Source organism: Gouania willdenowi, chromosome 10 (genome assembly GCF_900634775.1).
Source record: "Gouania willdenowi chromosome 10, fGouWil2.1, whole genome shotgun sequence".
NCBI classification, from domain to species: Eukaryota; Metazoa; Chordata; class Actinopteri; order Blenniiformes; family Gobiesocidae; genus Gouania; species Gouania willdenowi.
The window spans coordinates 31,727,841-31,750,879 of record NC_041053.1 but is presented as its reverse complement, the minus strand read 5'-3'; the positions used below and the strand labels follow the sequence as shown (position 1 = coordinate 31,750,879).

General features: G+C 37.2%; 1 protein-coding gene across 2 annotated transcripts in view; it reads right to left on the bottom strand.

The window, feature by feature from the left end:
• glra4a (glycine receptor, alpha 4a) overlaps window positions 1-23,039 on the bottom strand; it is a 66,275-nt gene that overhangs the window by 4,048 nt on the left and 39,188 nt on the right. Inside the window, exons 3-9 of one of the 2 annotated variants that reach the window (XM_028459847.1) lie at window positions 22,149-22,216; window positions 20,024-20,247; window positions 16,065-16,147; window positions 10,414-10,551; window positions 8,223-8,437; window positions 5,099-5,248; window positions 1,636-1,746 (exon numbers count right to left, since the gene is read on the bottom strand). In XM_028459847.1, coding sequence (XP_028315648.1) covers window positions 1,636-1,746; window positions 5,099-5,248; window positions 8,223-8,437; window positions 10,414-10,551; window positions 16,065-16,147; window positions 20,024-20,247; window positions 22,149-22,216 — 989 coding nt within the window. The remainder of the gene's footprint in view (window positions 1-1,635; window positions 1,747-5,098; window positions 5,249-8,222; window positions 8,438-10,413; window positions 10,552-16,064; window positions 16,148-20,023; window positions 20,248-22,148; window positions 22,217-23,039) is intronic. The other variant, XM_028459848.1, reaches the window with a different exon arrangement.

Sequence of the window (23,039 nt, the reverse complement as noted above, 5' to 3'; positions counted from 1 at the left end):
AACAAATAATCAGCGTTTTTCTGTTTTAAAAAAAATATTTTTGTCTGATTGTGTGATATTTGGATATTTACGGAGAAACTATGACAAGAGATTCATGTTCTAATCTCACCACACAGAGCAGACTTTTACTCTGCTGTGTTTGATAAAAAATGATCTTGTAGCATGTTGTTCACCTCACACCGATGGCAGAGGAGTAATTTGTGTGTGGATGACATCTTTCCAACTTTACCGAACATTGTAAGGTTCAATTAGTATCCAAATGATACTAATTGTTGGTGTAATGAATCTACTGGTGCTCCTCGTTTCTTGTGATCAACTTCCATGTGTGTTGACGGCGGTATTATAACTTGCAAAATAAATATTTTTACTGCCCTCGAAAAAACTATCATTGTTTTTGCAAAAGTGTCAAATCGTAGAAGTTCTAACATCTATATTGTTCCTCACACCAGCCTTACAGTTGATAGTCACCAGTTTATTTGGTTACTATTTGGACCATAACACTGCTAAAACATCCACAAACTGCATGAAAACATGAGCAGGACCAGAAAACTGCTGAAATAAATCCTAGACAGTCCTATTGTATGAGGAGACCTGGTCCAGGAACAGGGGGGGGGGAAACGAAACGAGATGCAGCGGACTATTGTTCTCGCTCTAATTTTTTCCTAAATATCCAAATATCTCACAAACAGAACAAGTTTAAAAAACAAAACAAAACAAAAACAGAAAAATGCTGCTTATCTGGTTTTTGGTTTTTCTATATTTCTGTTTTGCTTTTAAATCAGTAAAACAAAATAACCACACTGTTTATTTGTTATTTTGATTTTGTCTTAAAACGGAATTACCAAAGAACAAAGGTTACACGGATTGAAAAATTACTTTCTATTGAAAAAAAGTAATTTATTTGAGTAAATATAACATTGCCAAATTTTCTGAAATTGGGAATTGTTTTACAGTTCTGAAGGACACCTGCACATACTCAGTTATCAGGTTTTTTTCCAACCTTGGGGTCGTGACCCCATGTGGGGTCGCCTGAAATGTCTAATACTTAACTGATTATAATTATATTTTTTACATTTTAAAAATTATTGTTATTTTTCAAATTAACACATCACACACAAAACAAATATAAAACAACTGTATTCTATACTTAAACTTTCTCAAATGTAAATGTCTTATCGCTACTGTATTTGTAACACACTTTAATAAACATGATCAAAGGCTAAATATAGAAAGAAAAAACTAAAAGTCCCAGGGGTCGCCAGAAATTTGTGACATCAAAATGGGGTCACGACCCGAAAAAGGTTTGGAACCACTGCTTTATATCATGTGCATAAAAACAGAAATACACACTAACGTTGGTTATATCATATGTTCATCCCGGATAAAGTATTTATTAAATAATGGTAAAGAGCAACATGGAGGGTACAGAAGCTTTCAGAAGTGGGTAATACTGCAGGTCAGAAGGTCAAGATTGAGGGTTCAATTTCACAACAAGGGTTTGCTCAGAGGACAGATTCATGTTGGGACCGGACAACACAGTCAGGTTGGGAGGCTGGAAGGCTTTGAGGAAAACTGGGTTGAAATGTCAGAGGTGACTCGGTTGAATTATTTCCCTTTCTTTTCTTTTGTTTTTACCCTGGCACAGGCGCTGCAGTGCTGACTCAGATTCCTGTAAGTGGAGTTGTTAGCAGGAATGTCGTTGGCTTTCCGCAACGACTCAACGCTCCCCGGGTGACTGGCAGACGCCTCCATTGAAAAAACAAGGTGGACAAACAAAAAACGTTATTGCTCTTGATTTCATCATCCCTTTGTCAAACTAAATTTAGCAGTCTTGATTTCTAAAACATATTTGTCAGGGTCTCGCTCATCATTCGGCTTAGATACGGGCACTCAAAACAAGAACACCAAAGCTTCAGTTCAGTAACAAGAACCTACGATTTTCTAAAAATACAGCATTCAGATATGCAAACTACAAGTCCAAAAACAACAGACGTTTTCACACTTTAATTAAGGAGGATCTTTGAATGTGAAAACACAGGACATTTTTTTTTGCAGCTGTTCAGTTCTGACAAGTGGCTTTGAAGATAAAGAAATAATATCCTTCAGGACCTACTTCAGGTTATTTCTGTGAAACCCACAAAGGGGAGAACAGATGGGTTTATTTTGGAAAGCTTTGAAGAATTTTGCGTATGCACTGTATTTGATGTCAAGTTTTCCAAAGCTTAACATAACACTGGGAAAGTGCATTGATTAAATCCTGGTCAGCGGGGGATTCGTTTTCCTGATCCTATCTCGTACGACACAATGAGTTAAGCATCAATATCTCTCAGATGGATCGTTCACAACCTTAACCTCTTCACTGGGAGTAATTGTGCATCTAATTTGAACAAGGGCAGTTATTTACTCCAGGGACCCTCATTTTCTTTCATTTGTATTGATGATAAAGGGCTGACTGGCTAGTAAATCTGCTTGACTGGACCTCATTTATACAGGGAGGGACTGGACCACAGATCTTGAAGGCTGCCCAGTCTCTCAGCTGTGTAATGGGATTTTTATGGTGTTCAGGCAGTTTCTTATAGGACAACAGTATCTGTTTAGCTGCTTCCCCTTAAATGCTGTTGTTTGTCATACTACAGCAGTGGTTCCCAATCGTTTTTGTTCCGTGTACCCCCTTTACATTTGTGTTAAATCATGTGTACCCCCTCTTCATATCATAACTACCCTCTCCATAATTTCATATGTTTTTTCTATTGTGGAACAGCGGGCTCTGCTAAACCCCTAACTGTGTCTGGAACATTGGTTCCCTAAGGTTTCATCTACAAATTCAAAACAATGAGTGGAATTTATTTTTTGAAATTGCCATGCAACTCTCCTATTTCTAAAAGTGTGATAAAATGGCCTCTACAACATAAAATAATCCTGTTTCAATAAATTGCAAGTAAATATAGTATTTTTTTTAGCACTAGTACTGTTAGTTTGTGGTGAATTTGTCCAAAAAAAGCCTGAAAAGGAACTAGGAACATTTCCCAATTATTTTTAAATTAATTAAATCTTTCTGAATACCCCCCAACAATGTGTTCCTGTACCCCCAGAGGTACACGCACCCCTGTTATGGAACCACTGTACTACAGATTCTAAGCCTCAATTATAACTGTTAAACATAGGTATGGATCAGATTCAGGATTTCTGGAAAATTAAACCATTAGATCTTCCAATCTTATTACTTCTTTTCTTTTCTTTTATTTTATTACCTCCGCCAAAGAGGTAATATTTTCACCTGTGCTTATTTATTTGTTAGATTGTTATGTTTAAAGTACTGAACGGATTTTGACAACATTTTAGCAAAAGATGGACTTTACGCTAGGAAAGATTCCATTAAATCCTGGAGTGGGTTTAGATACAAATACTGATTCTGGATCCGTTTAAAAATGTGAAAAATCTCTATCTCTCATCATTGACGAAATGTCAAAAATTCATATTTTGGTTTGTAATTGACTGATCTTAATGATAATTGATACAGTTATGTTGGGATGGTTTTTAATTTATCCCACCGAGTTTCATTTGATTCGGATCAGGATTGAGCATTTCATGACGACTTTTTAAAAAAAAAATGGGGTTGCCCATACTTTTCGACCTACTGTATCGTTTTTATTGGTGACACTGATAATATATTGATCAGGATATCAATATATGGCAAAGAGGATATTTGGTGCTTGGTGGAGGTTTGTTTTTGTCTATAAAAATATTTTTATTTCAGTCATTTTACTTCTGAATAGACAATACAAAGAACTGAAAATGAGTTCAAATATTACATTAAATCTGTGTGTGTGTGTGTGTGTGTGTGTGTGTGCGTGTGCGTGTGCGTGTGTTGACTCTAGAGTCAATGTGTAGAAACTGTTGACGTTATAAGCATAAAAAGACTTAAACGAACTACAAAGGATCTTTTCTAAGCTTATAAAATTATTGTTTCTCCCCCCACCACAGAACAACCATAAGCACAAACATAAGTAAATGTAAATGTTGTTGCAGTGCGAGCGAGCACATGGTTCAGGGGATTGTGGCACCAGAGGGCTGGTAGTAAGACCATGGCTGGAGTTGAATGCAGTGAGTTAAAGGGTCACAAGGCTCCTCGAGGGTCAATAAAAGGCTGGACCTAAATGAGCAGATCATCCTCATATAATATGACAGCCAGCTGTAGCATGCTGAAGTCCATGCTCTTCATATACACAATAGCAAAGGAATTTACTTCTGCCACAGGAGTGGACGATTACCTGAGTTTGTTTGTGTTCTTTTAATGGATTTGGGGTTGAATTGGAGATGTTTGCACTGATGCATGTACGTACACAATTGCTAAAGATCCTCTCTTTCCATATTTTCAGGCTAGCTGTGACCTGTGCTCACATTGTTGGTGCCTGTTTGTACAGCTTGACAACAACTACGAAAGGAAAAGGCGGAAACAGTGCAAGATATATTCTGGTGTTTGTAATGTGAACATCAGGAGAATCCATCTTGCAGGAAAGGTTAGGGGTTGTAGGTAACCAAGAAAAGTTGGAACACCTGTAGGAATTATTAGCACCAGCTTTCAAGGCTGATTCAACCTTCATTGCTGTAGAACAGCTTTAAATTGTTAACCCACTTCATGTTCCCTGTACAAGGCCTATTTGTATAATTCTGAAATGTACATTATTTTTCCGTTTTGGGTAACCAAACCTTTTTTTAACTTCTGACTGTTCAGTACTTACCTTTGTCCCATTTCAAGCTCTTCATTGGACTTACATGACTTGAATTGCAGTAAATAACTGGAAAAATTAGGGCGTTCTAAACCTTTTGACCGGTAGTGTATGTGTAAGCCATAGAATTGTAACATGGTTCCCGAGTTTTGCATTTGATTAGATCATGATTGACAGTTTTTGTAGAATTTCAATGCCAATTATAATTGATAATCAATTACAATTATAATTGACCCCAACCCTGTCTTTGGCGCCACAAAATTCCACAAAAATGAAAGTCTTTGCTCAAATTTTATTTCGTGAGGAGATTTCTTCTAGTTTTCAACCCTTCTGATGTAAACCTGTAGCGGTGTGAGAGTTGAACTTACTATTCTCTGCTGACGCTGCTTTTTCCTCAGCCTGATGAACTCCTTGTGTTGCCTTGAGACAAAGTTGACCGCTGCGTACTCCAGCAGGGCCGCAAACACAAACAGTAGACATACCGCCATCCAAATATCTATGGCCTTCACATAGGACACCTAAAAACAGAAAAGGGTCACATAGTAGGGATCATTAGACAATTAAACTAATGGCTTGTTTGTCGGTTGTTTACCCATACAACTCTGGTCCGTGGTGACACACGTTTGTGGGTTGCCCCAGAATTGGAGTGAGTCAGTGGGATGTGGGCAGCTGACATATAGCCATGAGACGGGTCACGGTTAAGACTTGGGGAGTGCCCGGACCGTGTCACTCATAGAAATAGTGTCACAGCATATTAGCAACGCCCACTGAGCATGCATTGTGTGGAAAGTTCACTCCAATGAGATGCCGCTCATGCACCATTATAGTTACTTCCATATAAAGACATTGAACCAACAAAAACATGGATGCCTCCTTTCTAATTAGTCTCTTGGGCCGAGCCAGGATTCAGGAGTTTTTTTTAATGCATAATAAGTAGGTCAACATTTCAGTAGCTCATCCAATTGCAATTCAGTTTCTGAGAGATTTACCTGCTTATTTTCTTTAGTGGCTTCTACAGAAATGGGATGAAGTAGTAGGAGAACATGAGTTGGTTAGACAGCATTAGGGGCAAGTAGGTAACTTCCTTTTTTAAAACAAGAATGTGTTATTGAAGGTAAGTAAGATGGCTGGATGTTGGGTTTGATACCAGTGGGTGGAGACCAGAGGATGTTCTCCTTGTGCCTGTGTGGGTTTTCTTTGAATTCACCAGCTTCCTTCCACAGTCTGAAAAACCTTTGTGTCAGGTTAATTGGAGTCTCTAAATCATGGAGTGTCACACTCAAGACCTATGCGGGCCAATTCTGGCTCTTTGGACCAGGAGTTCTCAAACTTTTTGGATCCAGAGACTCCTTACAGGGGAGAAAACACAATTCAGATCAGGGTAAATTACCAAATAATTTTGTTGTAGATATCTCAGTCCCTTCAAATACAAAAATCCAATGAATCTCTACAATATTTGCCAAGGGCTTAAATTTTTCCATGCCTACATCACATCAATGCAGTCATTTTTAATCGCACATCAAGAGAAATCTTAAACTTTCTAAAATGCTGCAATTTCTCACAATCACATTAAATTCCCCAAAATCACACAAAATTTGGTGACAAAAGCAAGAGATTTTAATGTGAAGATCTGGCAGGCACTGATACCTGTAATGCAGTGCTTGTTAATTGCAAACTAGGGCACATTGGTTTCGATATTGCTCTTTTCTCCACCCAAAATCTGTGGCACATTTCAGATCCTACTGCTCTGTATTTGGCCCCTGAGTGAAAATGAGCTGTTCTACATTGACGATAAGAATGAATGAGTGTGTACAACCCTGTACAAAATAAATCAGGTTAAAAAAATACCTTCCTTTATTAGGACATTTGGAGTCCAAGACGTTTTATGGGGTTGTATTACATTATGTAATGCTATTCCATCCAGTTCTTACATTTCAACCAACACACTGCATTACGAATCCCACAAAGAGTAATGGGATACTCTACTTTTCTTTGAATGTTATTGTGTGTACTTTCAACAACACTCCTTATTTCAGCTAAAAAAGAAAAAGCCTTTCAGTTCTTTTCAAATACAGATGCAAAACACCCTAAAGGTACAACTGAATGAATCTTACATAGAAATAAAAAAGCGACCCCTGGGATAAAGCCTGTCTTAAATGCATTCTCTGTGGAACAAGAAAGTAGCAGTGACCACGCAGAGAGGATGCAAGATAATCCCAAACCATGGGAAATAATTTTGTCATTTCAATGAAAAAAAAAAATATTGACAAAAAATATTCTCTCCTTTCCACTTGTTATGTAACTTTAACCTTTGGCTGTGGCTCCGGTGGACAATTAGCTTTAAATTAGGAAGCCAGTGGTTTCTTTAGACCTTAATTGCGAATGACCTCATTCATCAGTGATTTGGTAGAATGTCAATTCTGATGAAAGAAAACCTAACGTTCGCCCCTTCCAGATGTGTACTCATGATTTAGGCTCTTGTTTTGCTCAAGAGATGATGATGATGATGGAAGCAAAGATAAAGGACATCATTTTTTTGTAACCGTTGCCACAGCAGACAAACCGAGCATCACCTTGCTGTTGAACATCCAAGAGTGAAACCTAGTAACTAAAAATGTCTGTCCCAGTTACAGAGGAAGCATCTTTTCTGCTTCCAAACCCAGTAAAATGCACAGTCTCTGTGTGTTAGCCGATTCAAAAATCAAGGTCAGGCTCAGGCAGGGGTTTAGAATGACTGAAGAAGCATCATGCACGCTAAATGCTCTACAACAGGGGTGTCAAACTCATTTTAGTTCAGGGGGCAAATACAGAGCAGTTTGATCTCAATTGGGCCACAGATTTTATGCGGGAAAACAAGTTATTTTAACATTATTGTGTCCTAGTTTTCTACGTATACATGAAATACAAAATATTTAAGAAACCGACAATATCCAAGCAATAAGTGATAGATATCAGTCGCAACAGAATCTTCACCTTAAGTTTCCCAGATTTTGTGACCAATTTCTATTTAATTAAGGGAGATATGTCAAAATTTGATCAAAATTGGAGGATTTTGTAAGAAATTTGAGTTTTTAAAAATTAATACAATTACGCAATATAAGCACAGGAAAATTTGTGAGCCTCTGCAAATATTATTGAGTTTCATTAACACAGTGATTTGTGTTTTCTCTGTCATTTTTACATACATTCTCCTGCGGGTCGAATTGAATGCGCCAAAGGGCCGAATTAGGCCCCCGGGCCATGAGTTTGACACATATGCTCTACAACTTCTGTTATTGCACATGCAAGTAGCACTTTAAGTCTTTTCAAATTAAAATTTGTATTAATCTCTGCTAACTGTATCAGCGAGGTCACACAATATTTAAATTGATGCCTTTCAATCACATATACTACTTTTTACAGATATTCTTCCCCCATCACAACAAACCACAGTTTCTCATTTCTACCTCTTACTTCTTTCCATTGACCATCTCATCTCTCACAGGGACTCACCTTGGGCAGTGATGCTCTTGAACCTGAACTCTGTGTAGTCATGGTCAGCACAGTGGTGATGCCCAAACCAACTCTGGCAGGCGCAGCATCCATGTTGATCCAGAAAGACACCCACGACAGGATGACGATGAGGAGGGAAGGGATGTACATCTGAATCAAGTAGTAACCCATCTGACGCTCAAGGTGGAACTTGACCTCAATACAGGTGAATTTACCTGCAAACACATGACTTGATACATTGACTGTTTTTAATCTAACGTGGTCATTTTATTCAGTTTTCATTTGGGCATGGAGAACATTGTATAGATGGGTTTCCACTCCCATGCGTCACCATCTTGTGTGTCGCTGTAAACTCTACGGGTACCAAGGCACTGATTTTACCCAATTTTAGCCATGTGTCATGCCGCATACATGCGTTGTGTGGGGTTGCTCAAACAGAGCGAAGCCAGGGGAAAATACGACAGTTTTATTGCATTTCTAAAATAATAACTAATTAAGGAGAACAAACAGAACGTTTGTCCACGGAACGTAGAAACAAATGGCTAGCCATCGTCAACAGGAAAGGTTTCCGACCTGACGCAAAACAGAGACACAATAAACTCTGTAGCGATCATTTCATCACAGGCAAGTGTAAATATTATAGATCCATCTCTTGTCGGCCCGCCTAGATGTTATGATGTTTTCATATGAATACACAACTTGTATGGTTACGTTATCATTCAGGCTGCACACCGTTGGAAAGCTACGATTCTTGCGATTGAAGCCATATAAACCATTTAACTTTCCAACAACCACAGCCGAAGCTATCAATGCTATTGTCAGATTATTCTAAAAGTACAGTAATACGTCATCTTACCTTTGAAACCTCATATTGACCAGGTGAAAAACAATAGTCAATCCTGTTAGCGACACGCGTGTGTGGACCTTTGACAAGCTATGTCCTGGCCCGCCCCCCAAAATGATTTTGTCCCCCAAGATCTCTTAAAAAATAAATACTTGAATCTATTTCTATTACAGTCAAAATGATCATATTTTTGAATTTACAGGAAAAAAGTGTTTTTCTTCAATCCTAATTATTTGTTGCCTCAAGATGTCTGAAATAAAAGATTAAACAGCTCTACAAATTCAATATGGCTTGAGACTTTGTTGATTATCTTTTTGACTAGATTAATAATAATCATAATATCTTGTCAAGCACTGACTTCAGACAAGAATTAGAAAAAAAAGGTTATACAGACCACATAATCATCACAACTTACCCACTTTGCCCATATCTTCATATAGGATATGCTACATTAGATGTTCACAACGTCATTTAGGTTTTTTTTGTTGTTGATTTCACTCAACTTCTGTAAATACCTCGCTTTGCAAGTTGCATTCAAACTATCGCCGTAGATTGTTTGTTCATTTTGGATATTTTTGATCTTTTGAAAGCTTTGGGGGACAAAAATGTATTGTCAACAATGAAAGTTGCCACACAAGAGGGCGGACCACGGAATTGTGGGAAATTTGTGATGATGTGTCATTGGAAACCCATCTATTGACAAATTTAACCCTCCTATTACCCTCAAATATTAGTAACACATTTTACCACTAGGGTCAATCTGACCCCAGGGACATTTGCCTCCAGAAAATGATTTTCAGAAAATTGTTGACCAGGCACTTTGTTTATTTGTTGAATCCATAAATAACCCCTTGATAATGAAACTTTGACCTGCTCTGCAGCGCCACCAATAGGCCAAACTTTTATATTAGAATGAATTTATCTTGGAAGAGTTTTCATACAAATCGTCTTTAAATTTACTGAAAACATATGAATCCTGTTGGTTGTTTTCTGCGGTTATATTCTTTTTTTGTTTTTTGGTTTGAACTGGATAAAGGGAACTACTAAAGTCCTTGCGGGAATACCCCGCCTTCCACAGCGTGTGAAATATCAGGTCTACTTTGTCAGGTGTAATTAGGAGAATTCATGTAAAATGAAGCAATAGAAAAAAAGTTGACTACTATTTTTTTAATCATAAACACTGAAAAGTGTCAAATTTACCACATATTAGGAGGGTTAAAATCAGCCAGGGGGACGTTCACAACGTCAAGAACATTTTCGGACAGTTTTTGATCACTGAAGAACATGTGTGACCAAAAGAAGCCTGTGAATAGATGTTCAGATGAAGCAGCAGTGTATGTACTGCACCTGTGTTGTAGTACTTAGTGCAGTAGCCTAAATCCATCTCATCCTTCAGCACAAACTGTGGCAGGGTGAGATCATCAGCCACTTGTACGGGGTTCTCAGACAGCCACTCAAAGATCAGGTCATTCATGGTGTAGCCGACTGAAAGACGTCACAACAAAAGGACACATTCAATGAAGAGACACGACATATACGTGTTACATCTTTTACAGAATGTATTATTCAGACTCATTTGAGGTGTATTTCATGGGTTTCAAGAAATCAAAGGACCATTTCACTGTTTCCAACTTTGGTCATTTCTGTATTACAATTGTTTTACTTTTAATTAAACAAAGAAGCCATTCTTTCCATCTTCTTTTTAATGCCTTCTCTCCATATGAAATAAAAACTTGTCGAAAACATATATTTGTTATTAGGGCCAGGGTCAAGCAGCTGAAATATGTTGATCATAAAAATTCTTCAGCACAATAATAAAATGTACAACTACATTTAGAGTAACATCTAAATCCTAACAACTTTATTAATAAAAAAAAATAATAATTTAGATAAAACCTTTTTTTGAAGTTTATTACATAAAGCTGACATTACACTGTCATCAAAATCAGAATCAGAATTCCTTTATTAATCCGAGGAGGAAATTACTTTTGTTACAGCCACTTTATGAAAACTAAAATCACAAATAAAGGAATAAAACGTTTCATAAAGACGAAAGAAAGAATAAATGTTAAATACGTGTATAATTAAGTAAAAGACTGTTAAAGATAAGGATCAGTTACACACACATTACAGGAGTAAAAAATAAAGTAAGATAGATAATACTAATAATAATACAAATATACAATATATATACAAATATGATACAGATATTTACAACAATCAAGCTATGAGGTTACAGTGATGAATTAGACAGTTATTATCTGTCATTAGCATGAGTAAGGTGTCATGAAGGCTGCCATTAAGTGTTGGTCACTAAATTATGACTTCTTTCGCTAAATTATGACACCTTAGGAGCTGTGTTGGTATGTTGGTAACATGACACCATATGCATGCTAATGACAGGTTTCATGTCATATTAATGACAGCGTAATGTCAGCCTTTTGTATAAAACCGTAAACTTTAAAGTACGACACACCTTTAAATCTCTACAAGATTAATGTTTTCTCATCAAATTAAGTCACTTTCTGCATATTCGCTTCAAAATTGGCACCACCTTGTTTTTAACTCTCCTCACTCATCTAATGTTTATGACATCATCTTGGTACCATAGTGTAAAACCTGCTTCAGAACAAAACAAAACAAACAAGAATAATGAGGTAGAGAGAGAGTAAATGTAAGTCAGAAAACTGCTGTAGTGTAATGTCTCTCTGCCCATGCATCTGTCCAGCCACAAGCTATCGTCTCGCACCCTTTTTTGCCCCAGTAAAGGTCACACACAGCACTGCCTCCGCTGGGTTGTCATGACTGTTGTAAGGTTAGAATATATGGGGAGACATCTGTTTGATATGGGGGAGATGTCATTATGTGCTCATGCACGGTGCACGCTGATTAGTGTGCAAAGATTGGAACTCAGTGGAATATAACTGGGCTTCATTTTGCAAGTTTAATGATGCATTGGGACAGTCTATAGTTATTTAGCTTAATACAAACTCATATATACAGTATGTGTCAGGGTTGGGGTCAATTATAATTGTAATCTGGTAATTGCTAATTAATTGTACTTCTCGGAATTAAATTGAAATTGTAATTGAAAAAATGTGTCGCAATTGTAATTGTAAATAAATTGTAATTGAGTTCAGATAATTTACTTTGTAATTGTAATTGACTTCAGATCATTGTAATTGGCATAAAAATCTTTTAAAACTGTAAGTTGCAACGTAATAAAATGCAAAACTAGGCAACAGTGTTGTAGTTCTATGGTTTAAACATAGGCCTATGTAGTGAATCATTATTAAAATATGTTTCATGTCAAGTTCATCCGTTAGTTCTCTTGAGGATCATTATACCATTTAAAAGAAAATTGAAATCTAGGGGTAGAGTGACAGAAAAAAGGCTCAGACACCCACACAAAAAATATTAATACCAATATTTTTATTGATTAGGAAGCAGAACAAGGTAATCAAGAGATGAAAAATTAATTGGATGATAGATAATATTTTTTTAGGTATTTTACAGCTGATTTAGGACATGAATCAAAATGACCCAAGAAAGCCAAGCTTTTTTTTAAATTTTTCATTAAAGGCTCACTAATTGTGATTAATTGTCATTGAACTTTAGTAATTTAGAACGTAATTGTAATTGACTTTCAGAGAAAAACAATAATTGTAATATTAATTGTAATTGGAAAAAATGTGGGTCAACATAATCGTAAATGAGTTGTAATTGAACATGGATAAATGAAGACAGAATTGTAATTGAATTTAAAAATGTAATTAACCCTAACCCTGATTTTTTTTTTTTAAAGGTTGCATTCTCTCTCACAGCTGCCTAATTATAGGTATATTAAAAATGTAAAATGCATGCTGTATGCAGCAAACACAACAGGCTGTACATTCACATATCTGAATAATACTGGGTTCCTTTAGGGCCTGAGTTACACACACATTAATTATTCACAATGTTATGCCAAACACTGCAACAGTAGTCTAAAAACACCACAGCTAGTATTAAACAAAGAAAAAAACACACACACACACACTTTGTTCATGAGGAGATTTCACTGTCACTGCCACATCCTGTAGCAGCAACCAAGGAGAATACCAATGCTTGCACAGATAATGAAATGGTTTTCTGTTCTCCTGCCAGACGTGGCTGAAAGATGCCCAAAACACAACTTGGCATAGTTCAAGGTCCAATGAAAATAAATTTATGAGCTCCAATGTCCCGGATGTCTCAGTAAAAGGGAAACGTCATGACTCACATGTCTTCTTTTTCTTGGGTTTCTCTTCATTCTTTGGTTTTATTCAAAGTTCTTTGAATGCAGCAGGAGATAGTCAAGCTTCTCAATTGCTGCCCCGGTCTTGCTTTTCACTTAACATTAGGTTACAAAGTAGAAAGGAGGTAACTGGACAATGATGGCTTGAGGCAAGTAAAGGGGTATAAGCTGCATATATTAGACTTTGATGTGGCAGAGTTCTTTGGTTTGGCTCTATTTATATAACTGAGCCTGTGGCATAAAAATGAGAAAAGAAGATTGGCCTTGGCTTTCTTGAACCCCCCCACAGATAACTCATTTTTTTTAGTCCAGATTTCCCCTCTTCTCTCCTATTTTTCAGTGTTGAACAGATGGTGCAGCCAAAGCTCCAGGAGTGGTAGAAAAACTGTTAATATCCTCTGAGCATTATGCTGCAGCCAAGGTGAAGGAACCCTAGGGTGGTTTACTAGCACTTGTCAACACCAGACAAGTATTCTCATCGGGGTTTTAATCAGAAACCATTACATCTCTTTTAATGACAGTGCAATGTGATACATAGGTGAAGGAACACATCTGCTTTCCTGAATGTCTCCTCAGCTCACCTAAATTTAACACAATATCTCAATTTTCTATTGAATGACTTCATGCTTCCTCTGCGTCACCCTTAAATTTCTTTGTCTTTGTGATAAGAAAATGGGTCACGTTTGGGCAGAGGTTGGATCACATATAATAAAAGAGACGCAGAATTACAGTTCTATTATTTATATCTTAGAAATTGGTTTCATGAGAGCAGGAAGTATCTCTGCTATAGGCTGTGAGGGCCTGAGACAGGCTAACATATATCTTCTCCTGTGGTTTATTGGTCTAAAGGGTTTCAAATGCATGTTTTTGCAATGGTTTTCAATCTTTATTATACTTTTGATGAATCTGTAAGGGGGAATAAAGGGGAGAGTTGTTTGGGGCCCATCTATAAAGTCAGCAAAATTATGGTCCATTGTTCTATGAATCTGTGATAATCACATTTATTTATTTATCTGAATAATATCCACTGTTATCCACGAAGTTCATTATTATTTGTGCCATATTATATAGTCATCTTAAAGATGTAAATCCCTATTTTAATTAGGGGTGTCCCGATCCGATATTAATATTGGATATTGGTCCGATATCAGCCAGAAAACGATTATCGGATTTTATCGGACTGCATCTAAAATCTCTGATATATTAAAATACTTCAATTTTAGAATACTGTAGATATTATATTGAAGGTTAAAATGTATGGAATGGGTCTGTTTTTCTCATACCTACTGTTGCTGACTATTGTTCTCTGTTTGAGTAACATCACTTGATCAAGCCTTTTCTAACATCCCACACTACAAAATAAGTAATAAAAGTATGTATGATTCATGCTGATATCGTATAGGATTGATATCGATATCGGCCAATACACAAGGACAATGCAATGGGTAAAAAGTGACCAAAAATGGTGGAAATGGGATTTTAAAAACCATACAAATTGGTTAAAAATTAAAAGTGGCAGAAAACATTAGTTTAAACTGGCAAATAATGGGCATGGCAAGAAGTGAATGTGATTAAAATGGAAAAAAAAATAAGCGTGAAATATGGTGAAAGAGGTTTAAGTGACAATGATGGGTGAACATATGCGACATTAGGTGGGAAAAGTGGTGGAAAAGAGCCAAAAATGTCTTGAAAGTGGAAAAAATTTGCAGAAAAGGCATTTAAATTTTATGGAGAAGTGGCAGAATTTGGAATATTGTAGCAAAAATGCATTAAAAGGAGCAAAAATATGGTAGGAAAAAAGTGATGTGAATGGACCTTTCACACAACTTCCGTATTTTGTACCGGAAATATGCAATCGTTGTGGAAACCTACTTCCTATTGCGGTAAGGGCAACAGGTAAACTACACAGATGGCGCAAGCAACAAGCAAGAGTTCTAATAAAGTACCAGGCTGTTGTATAGCCCGAAAGCAGCCTTATCTATTGTTCCACTCCTTTCCTGTAAACGGTGAAGCTAGATGAAAATGGGTTCAGGCTATTCGGTGGGATGAAACTTGTGCTGAACCTTGTTGTTAAATGAAGAAACCTTCAAACCTGCAACCTTTAAACAAGTTAAGTTACCTTTAGCAACATTTGTAAGAATTTGCCATTTTTCAGCATACTAAGATACACATTTAAGATGAGGTTCATGGTTTTATCAAAATGAAATGTAAAATATAAGAGAGTTTACATTTACATTTGGCCCGCAGGACGATATTGTTTGAAGTGAAATTACAGAATAGTTTTTGTAAATTACCATATACGTATTAGATAAAATACAATGGGGGTTGCAGTACTATATTATTTACAGTAATATTGACTTGCAATTTTATTTTTCAAAAAACATCGAAAATTCTTGCTAATTGTCCCACAGAATCCGGGAAAATTATGAGAAAATGTGTTGGAAGTCAAGGAATTTTCACCAATTGCTTAAGATTCAGGGGTTTTCTTTGAATTTCTGCATTTTCCTTCAAAAAACATAACTTTATCTGGTCCGGTCCATGCCCTTGAGGTCAAACTGGGTCGTATGTAGCCCTTGAACTAAAATGAGTTTGACACCACCTGTATTAGAGTATTAGCAAAGTTATGTAGTTTGTGAGACGGGCTAAAGGCAGAAAGCAGGAAGTCATAAAAAAATTTAAAGAGAAGATTGAGACAAAAAGGATAGGAAGATGGAAAACTCACAGCTTTCCAGCTGCATGGTGCAGGTCTGAATGTCCATGGGAAAATTCTTCAAGTCCATAGGACAGGACAGAGTCAGGGTCAGCCTGAAGCAGGAAAGCAGATTGGAAGACAGAAAGTAGCCAGCAGAGGTGTTAAAAAGCCACTGAAACACAACAAGAAAAGCTTCTTTACCAGATTACAAGAAGGAGGAGAAAACTTTAATAAAAGTTGTTTTTTTTTCCCCTTGATTTCAGAGTTTATAACAAACTTTTTCAACGCAATAAATAAATAGCGACATAACATAGCAACAAAACACCAAAGTGCAACAAACCCCCTTCGGCTTGATTCCTCATTTGATCACTGAATTCACATCTGTAAAAGCAAAGTAATTACTAATGCCCTCCTGGGTTTCTGCTGAGATGTTGATGTATTAAGACCTCCAAAATTCTCAGAAAGGAAATAGAAAGAGTGAGAGAGGCACCTAAGAGTCAGCCTGGAGAAAAGTTGTTTTATTATGTGATACAAAGCCTCACTCAGAGGCAAGACGATCAGGTACCGCACACACACACAGTTACCTGGTTACCGGTGAAGGAATCTCGACAAAAGAACAAATAATAGATTAAATTAATTTATTAGATTGTCCAAAGAGTGCCGGGAAATAATGACTGAAAACTATTGAATAATCCTTTGAAATTGTAAATCATTTCCTGGTTTTCCACAAAACTTTAAGTTAATTTTCTTTTGATGTACGCTTCGTTATTCTAGTATGATGAATATCATTGCATGATGGCATACAGTATATACTGCAATGATACTATGGCAAAGTTAGTGACAAACAGCTCTCATTGATTAGCAATTTTAAAAACGGCTCAGCAATGACTATATTTTCTATGGTTTCTAAAATCAATTTAATCATTTTACATGAAATAAAAGTGAATATTTTGGGGGGGAAATTGAGTTTAAAGTTGCTAAACACAAGCAGCTGGAAGGACGTCATAAGTAGCCCTGATGGTAAAGCGCAGACTCTGTGCTTCCATGGCCCACACCTCTCTCCAGCTGAGCCTCCTCCTCTCCACATTGTCCCACTGTGTCCACTGTCCTTGTTTGCCAAGGGAGACTGCCTTGGCCCACCTTGCAGCCTCCTCCTGACGGCGTACTTCTCCCACTACCATCTTCCTCCGTGTCGATGCAGTTGCCTTGCTCCATGCTGGTTGGCTGGTATTTAAGCCAAGGCCTCCTCTTCCAAGCTGAACAATCCCCATAATATCAGCATGTCTGAGAGCTGATGTTGCCTCCTCCCCTGCTGTTGCTTGAGTCCATTTGCGCCCAGTAGCTAAGGTTGGTGCGTTGTTTCTCACCACTTTGTCTTTGGATTCATTCAGTGTCATATGTAGTCTGGTGAGGAGCAACTTGTGCACATCATCTCCATAAAGGCCTATGTTGGTGAGCAATCACGGAAGTCCAAGCCACTTTTTGATGTACGCTGTGACTCCTCTTTCAAGCTTATCTACTGTTGATTTGGGGACTTCATACACTGCAAGGGGCCACAGCACCCGGAGTGGGAGACCAAATTGAAGGCACCAAATCTTTAACTTCCTAGGTAGCTGGGTATTATCGATGGGCTATAGGCCAGTGCTGATGTCCTTGCGCAGCTGTTGTACCTGTCCTTCAGGCTTGCATCGTAGCACCTTCCGAGGCTTTTGATTGGCTGTTCAATAACTGTGGGGATTGGATCATCACCAATGAAGAACTTCAAGTCAGCAAGCACTCCTTTCACCACTGAGATGCTGCGTGACTTAGATGACTTGATCTTCATACGGGCCCAACTGATGTTCTCCTCCAGTTTCCTGAGCAACCTCTTGGTGCATGGGATGGTGGTGGTCAGGGTGGTGATGTCCTCCATGTAGGCTCTGAGAGGAGGAAGATGCAGACAAGAGCCGACCCGCTGTCCACCTACAACCCTTTCTGAGGCTCGAATGATGATCTCCATCACCATGGTGAATGCCAGAGGAGATGATGCCTACTTCCAGGCACTGCCATGAGGTGGTGAACTCAGTGGTTGAGAAGCAGAACTGTAAGTCTTGAAAGTAGGCTTTAACTATAGTTGTGATGATGTTAGGGATATGGAAGAACCTGAAAGCAGTCCAAAGGAGTTCATGGGGCACAGAGCCAAAGGCGTTAGCAACATCCAGGAAGATGACATGGAGATCCTTTTTCTCCAGCTTCGCCACTTGGATCTGGTGCCAGATCATGCTAGAGTGTTCCAGGCAGCCAGAGAAGCCTGATACCCCTGCCTTCTGTACAGTTGTATCAATATACTCATTTCTTTGTAGGTACTCGTCCATCCTCTGTGTAATCTTCCTCCATCCACAGGCACATATCTGTAGTGTGTGGCCTGCTGTTGCGTCAGTAGCTTTGACAATTGCTGTGGTGTTCTCTTGCACTGTGCTTATGTTACTCATAGTCGTTTCCGGTCCAGTCGTTACCATGTTGTCAGCCGATGAGTCTTCTTCCGCCCCCGCTCTCGCAGACTCTGGGGGTATTCTTTTACATTGACTTTTTGTAGCTGCGACGGGTGTCTCTGACATGCTGCAAAGCATGAGAGACTACAGTCATGGGCAGCTAACTCATGACTGTCCCAATAAACTTCAATATTAATATGTTTAAAATAAGTTTAAATATGGAATTTTCAGTTGTTACCTAAGCTACAGAATATTACATTATGGCAACACGAATAAGGAATAGTTAAACTATTATAACAGTCAACACTCATTTTACACTCAAATGAATATGAGATAGAAGTTCATAAAATCAATTTTTCCTATTATTTCTCTTACTTCTGCTGTCAGGTGTGAAGAAAGAAGTCAAACTAAAAGCAAAAAGGTTTTGAAGTTTTTTTTTTTTTTGGCTTCAACCAACGGAAAATGGGGCCGTGACCCAATTCTCAACCCACAATTTTAAAACCTCTTTTCTTTGGCAACAGAAATATAAGGTATAGCAGGCATGTAGGTAGCTATCCTGTTACTCGGCTGACATTCTTACTATTTAGTGATGTGATAAAATACAAATCTGTTTTTTTCTGTCTTTGTTTTGGTGACAGCAGGGAAGCAAACAAAGCATAGCAAGGTGAAGCCAAAAGGCCGATTCAAAGACCTTTCTTCACACGTGAGTGAACAACAATGACAAAAAAACATCTTAGCTTTCAAAAACTGTTGGTATTTTCCCCAATAGGGAAAATATTGATGAGATACAAAAACTTAAAGTCCATAGGTGACACGATTGGTTGGAAACGTGGACATGATCATGGATTGCCTCCTATTTTAAATTGACAGAAACAAAACCTAAACTGCACATGTCCTTAAATAGTGTTCATGTTCTGCACTGAAATATTCACTTACATATTTACTACAGCTGGCATGATAAAAGCATTTGAGATCATTGGGAGGAATTACATAAAAAGGCTTACGATGAAAACAAAAGGCCATGAATTGAAACATCAGTTAGGATTTTATTTTAGTTGAGAAAAGGGATGATATATCTTTTTTGATTTGACAAAATTTGCAGGAAAATTCGATTAACTAAAAAAATCAAGCTTTAACATACTCAGAGAAGAACATACCTCGCGTTTAGGAATGGGATACTCAGAGTTTCCCTAATTTGAGACCGAATATACTCAGAGTTTGAACATAACCTGCTTTATGGAATACCCCTCTGTTTAGGATTTATTTCAGCAGTTTTCTGGTCCTGCTCCTGTTTTCATACAGTCTGTGGATGTTTCAGCCTGTAAAAAGGTGCTCACGCTGTAGTTTTGTTTTATGGTGTCACGATAAAAATAGTATCCAAATATATATATATATATATACACACATAATTTCTGAAAAGAGATAAATGAAATGGAATAAATCATCAATAAATTCTAACTCAGTACCACCCAGAAGCTCTGCTGTTAAAATGCCTGAATAGACTATATTTCCAGTTACCTGATGCTGTAAAGAACACTTCCATCTTGGAAAATCCGCAGCAGTTTGTTATCAGTGGTGACTTCGTGGAAATTGGCTCCCTTCTCATTTGCAAAGAACAGATCGGGCTTCCAGATGGAGTCCAACATGGATGGATCCAGATCAAGGGAGTCGTCTGGGTATTCTCTGTAGGCCAATCGTGGGTCATTCCATTTCTGCCGTAGAAATACATTAAGCCTATAGTCCTGTGGAGGAAATGACACAGTAGTTAGATGAGAATTGAATGTTGGCTGTGTGTATGTGTGTTTATGATATTATTGTACAACACAAATATAGTTTATTGCAAAATATATAATCATTTTATTAAGTGTATTTTCCCCTTTTTTTAATTCAGTAATGTTTTTACTTGTTATTAATACAATAACACATTTTAGAGACTATTTACCCTAAAACATAGCCTGCAAGTCATCCTAATCTCCTTCTATGTTTCAATGTTTAATACAGACTATTAGTCTGGAAGTGCTTACAAGGCGTTTGGGTTATGAGGGCGGGACAAACACGCGCAGAGTAACCAATCGAACAAAGAGCAGACATGACGCGATGAACAACACGACAAGCGTCTACACAGTGGCGTGTAGTACGGTACAGACTTACGGTTTTAAATCCTCTTCTTGTTGTGGTTTCAACAATATATCCAGAGCAGAGCACAGCTCCGAACGACTTCTCCATGGTGGGCGCCATGTTTGTTTTGACACTGCTTTTTCTCTACTGCGTATGAGTGAGAGTGAGATTTTTTAATCATTTTATTGTTGATTTAATGTTTTTATTGTTGTTTTTTTGCACTTCCAGAGACTTAAGTGACAGACACTTAAATCTCCTTTGATTTATTAATTTTTTGACCAAATCTTATTTAATTTGGGAAGATTTTGTGGAATAACTTGAGAAAAATTGAGTCGTTTCAAACTGAATTAGTTTATAATTTACATAATGATTCATGTCTTCGCTGTCACTTTCACTTTCTTCTGCGGGCCGAATGGATGCTCTGAAGGGCCGGATTTGGCCCCCGGGCCTTGAGTTTGACACTTGCCATAGATCAGTGGTTCCCAAACGGTGTGCTGTAGGATTTTGTGACAACCATACATTATTGCAATACAGTTTTTAAATATTTCGTAAATAAATATTTCATGAGTAATATAGTTGTCTTTGTCACATTTTATTTGGCATTAGAAAATAATTATGCACATTTCCAATATTGTACATGATATGAGTGATAACACGTGTTATAAGGGCTATTTTGCACAATAGGTGTGCCTTCAGATTTTTACTTGTCCTTTGGTGTGCCTTGAGCACAAAGAGTTTGGGAACCTTTGCTGTAGATGATGTGTGGTTTCAAAATAACGGGATGTGGGAGGATAATACATTTTTCCGAGGTGGCACTTTCACCTTTACAGATCAAGATATTACAAATGTGGATGAGTGAGTGAGTGAAAGAACGAATGTTGGCTGGTTCAGTCAGTTTTCTATTATTGGTGATGCTAGCCAGGCCAAGGACTTGCTGTGGACCCACACTTCCTTGCAGCTAACGCATATCAGGGACTAATTCAACTGACTTCAAATGGGTTCAAAGGACTGAGCTTTGTTGCCCATTCCTGTTCTTTCTCTTTCTCTTTACAACAGCACACACACTGACATCATTAGTGATGTCGCACTCTGGCTAATCCGACTGCAGGGACGACCCCAGGATGCTTCCTCAGAGTCCCTCAAACTCCTGCTTGCTGTATTATTGTGCTGACCCAGCATTCACAACACTGTAAATGCACACTAAAGGACCTGCCATTTTCCCAACCACCTCTCATTCATTTCACCAATTTTTCATTTTAATTGCAGAGTGGACAGTTCATTATCAGTGTGTCAGTGACCCGTTGGTCTCTGAAGGTTGCAGCATTATGCTCCAGGAAACAGAAATGAGAGCACGGCTTCAGCACAAAGAGCTTTTTTTTTTTTTTTTTTTTTTTAAAAAAGCAGAGAAACATAATAATGTTGAGATACAAATTATTACCTGATCTTTAGATATAACAATAGAAGACTTAATGTCATTTCAGTGACATTTACTTTATATGTGAGAATAACCTGAAACTTCTCTTACCATCGTAGTTTCTGTAATCGACCCAAAGCTGTTGATGAAAATATTACAGGTGACATTCACTGGTGGGCCTGAAGGGGAAACACAAATATCACACTTGTTATAAGATCTTTGTGGCTGATTTTATTTATTTATTTTAAACACACACACACACACACACACACTTGCACGCACACATACACACAAAAGTATAATGGGTTGGCAATTTTTAAGTTGCACGTGCTAAAATAAACTAAAATTTTGCAAAATTTAGCAACAAACTACATTTACGAAACATATGTGAATTTTTTTAAAACAGATTTACAGCAATACTGATGAAATTTGTGTTATTTTTTTTCTCGTAAAAATAATGTTAAACCTAAATGTTAAATCTAAGTATAAATGTTAATATTAAATCCAAATTTAAATCTAGTTGCTGATTGTTAAATCTAAATATTACATCTAAATGCTAAATCTAAATGATGAATTTACATATTAACTAAATATTTAGTTTCACCAATGACGTTTAGATTTAACACTTAGACTTAACATTTAACATTTAGATATAGATTTAACACTTAGACCTAACATTTAACACTTAGACTTAACATTTAACACTTAGACTTAACATTTAACATTTAGATATAGATTTAACATTTAACATTTAGATATAGATTTAACATTTAACATTTACATTTACCATCCAGATTTTGATTTAACATTTAACATTTAGATATAGATTTAACATTTAACATTTACATTTACCATCCAGATTTTGATTTAACATTTAGCATTTAGATTTAACAGTTAGATTCAGATGTATTATTTAACATTTAGATTTTAACACTTACATTCTATTTTTATGAGAAAAAAACATCACAATGTTCACAAATACTGTATTGCTGTAAAACTGGT